Source organism: Bison bison, unplaced genomic scaffold (genome assembly GCF_000754665.1).
Source record: "Bison bison bison isolate TAMUID 2011002044 unplaced genomic scaffold, Bison_UMD1.0 scf7180017864456, whole genome shotgun sequence".
In the NCBI taxonomy this organism is placed as follows: Eukaryota; Metazoa; Chordata; class Mammalia; order Artiodactyla; family Bovidae; genus Bison; species Bison bison.
The window spans coordinates 9,092,715-9,095,557 of NW_011495018.1; the positions used below are offsets into that span (position 1 = coordinate 9,092,715).

General features: G+C 49.3%; 1 protein-coding gene across 1 annotated transcript in view; it reads right to left on the minus strand.

The window, feature by feature from the left end:
• HTRA1 (HtrA serine peptidase 1) overlaps positions 1-2,843 on the minus strand; it is a 43,694-nt gene that overhangs the window by 5,836 nt on the left and 35,015 nt on the right. The window contains exons 6-7 of the mRNA XM_010859579.1: positions 2,293-2,487; positions 1,244-1,276 (exon numbers count right to left, since the gene is read on the minus strand). Coding sequence (XP_010857881.1) covers positions 1,244-1,276; positions 2,293-2,487 — 228 coding nt within the window. The remainder of the gene's footprint in view (positions 1-1,243; positions 1,277-2,292; positions 2,488-2,843) is intronic.

Genomic DNA, 2,843 nt, shown 5'->3' on the forward strand with positions numbered 1-2,843 from the left:
CTAATATATAGCACAGGGAACTCTGCTCGGTGTTCTGTGGCAGCTGGGATGGGAGGGGACTTTGGGGGAGAATAGATACATGTTTATGCTTGGCTGAGTCCCTCTGCTGTCCACCTGAAACTATCACAGCATTGTTAATCAGCTCTACTCCAAGATAAAATAAAAGGTAAAAAACAAACAAAAAAAGACCTCAGAGACCTTTAGGTGGCTATCCACACCTTCCTGCTTCTCCCGTTTCCAGGAGTCTCAAGATTCCTCTGCTGACATCAGGGAGGAACCATCCAGCGCTCAGGGCGGACAGACTTCACCACCGGGAAAACAAACCCTCATCTCCGAGCAGCCTCGGGGATCTGGGAGAGGCGGAACCTCACAATCAAATCTCATTTCCTCTGCTTGTTGAAAACCAGCTTTAAACCGTGGAGGAAGCCAGTGTGTGTGTGTTTCTATTCAAGATAAATTCACAGTTTAGCGAACACCACACCATAGGAAACCATCCTGGAATAATAGGCTCGCCTCGTGCCACCCACCCATTATTTTGAACACTAATCTTAAAGGTTGTCCAACTTGGGCTTAGGGGGAAAACGGCCAGGAGTGGGTAAGTCACTCCTTGCACACTTCCCGTAGCACTGGGAATTCAGTCCCCAACTCTGAGAGACCGTCCAGGAGGCACTGCCCTCCTGGGCTTTGCTAAACAAGACGGCTTAGGTTTCATCACCTGTAAATGAGGGCTGGGATAGGGGACCCTGAGCTGCATTCTGGCTCTGACAATCTGATTCAAAGGCTTCCATTTTCATGTTTAAATAAAACACAAACTTAGGTGACATCTTTGTGAGTGGGGTAACTCCTCATTCCAAGCCAGGTCTTAAGGGAGGGTTCTGGCCAAGACAAAGCCTGTGGATGAGCCAAGCCAGCTCCTTAGGCAGCTGGGGGGCAAGCCAGAACTGCTGACACCTTCAAAATAAAGACTGGCTCCTTTAACTGGTCCTGGATCAAACCTGAATTCCAATGCCTTTACTTGTAACGTGGAGACACAAGCGTGTCCGCTGGCATAGTATTTCCAATCCAAACACCAGCATGCCTTACTCTTTCCAGAAAAGATAAGAAGAGACATTTGCAAGGTACAGTACAGTCACAGATTTCAATTTGAAAGGATTTGATAATATGCTTTGGCAAGTTCATATCTGAAAAGAAATCAAAAGGGGGAAAAAAAAAGACACGTAGATAGATTTTTTGAAAGCCTTACCAGGTTTACTAATGGGCCTCCGGAGTTTCCATACTGAAAATAAGCAAAAATTAAAAGGTTATGAGTTTATATCATTACATGTTCCAGTCTACCTCCCTGCCTGGCAGGCCCCTGAGTGCAAATTCTTTCCTGAGATTTCTTCCTGTCTACCTAATATTTTGCTGGCAAAACAAAGGACCTTAACAGTTTTCAAAGAGTGTTAAGTACCATAAATGGGGTATTTATATATTGATATATATATATATATTTTTTTTTTTTTCTCCAAAGCCCAGAGGTCAACAACAAATTCCCAAAACACCTAACACATCTTCCCTCTCTCAACAATAAGTTGGCTACCCATTTGCTCAGTGTCGCGGTCTTTCAAATCTGTGCCAACCCCCTCCACGTCTATGTGACCCCTACTTTGCTGCTGGGCCTGAAAATCCACACCATTTGCTCTATTTCCATTACTTCATGCAAATCACAAGAAGGTTTGGCAATAAAGCTACTAGAGGCAGCGAGTGCACAAAACACGCTGTGTCTCTTATTTATTAGACAGATGGAGGGGAAAATGCTTTTTGAGAAACGTCAGTCCTAAAGGGAAACAGCTAAAGTGGAAAAATGTGACTTAAAATTAAGATTCCACTGATGAGACTGTGTGGGACAATCCCTGACCTCACTGGACATCGAATGGGCTGGCCTCGTGCTCAGACTGTGTGCCCCAAAGACAGCGGAAACACCTCTGGGGGCTGCAGAGCCTGTGCGTAGCTGAGCATCCCTCCTTCCACAAGGTTGCACAGGCAGCTCGACCCAGGGGTGGCTGACCCTGGGGCAGGGCAGCGAGGGGATGGAGAATTCCTCCGGGCTGCAGACTTGGGCAAATCTCAAGTGCCCGTCACAGGAGTCCCTGGAGACTGCCAACAGGCTGAGGACCAGCCCTTCTGCCTTGTCTGCTTTAGGGGTTCAAAAGGACCCCATTGGAAGCACCATGAGGATCCTGAGTCCAGCCCGGTTCCTGACCCCAGCCCAGCTTCCCAACTGCAGCCCAACCCTGCAGCACACAGGCTCACGTTGATGATGGCGTCTGTCTGGATGTAGTCCATGTCCGAGTTCCGGAGCCCCAGTTCTTTGCCACCACGCTGGGTGGTGCTGACGATCCCCGTGGTGACCGTGTTTTGAAGGGAAAACGGGCTTCCAATGGCGACCACGAACTCTCCCGGCCGCAGCTCCGAGGAGCGGCCAAGCAGTAGCACGGGCAGCTTTCCCTGGAAACACAAAGTTGGCGTTGCTGCATTGGGTTAAGTGAACAAAACGGGTAAACGCACGGATGTCACAGAATGACAGGCACTGGGGGCCACTCGTATTCACCGGGCCGTGCAGGAAACCGAGGTCAGGCGTGACCTCCCTTCCCAGCTGAGGACTAACGTCCCTCCCACCCAAGATAATCAGGGCAGGTCAAGTGCAAGCTGCCACTGCACGCCAGAAAAAACGTGGGATGGATACTGGAGGCCAGCCAGCTCAGGGTCTCAGCACATCTTGAACCTGTCAGCACAGATTTGCTCTGAAACCTTGAGGCCAAGAGACAGAGTGGGGCGAGTATAGGATTGGGGCAAGCCCGACC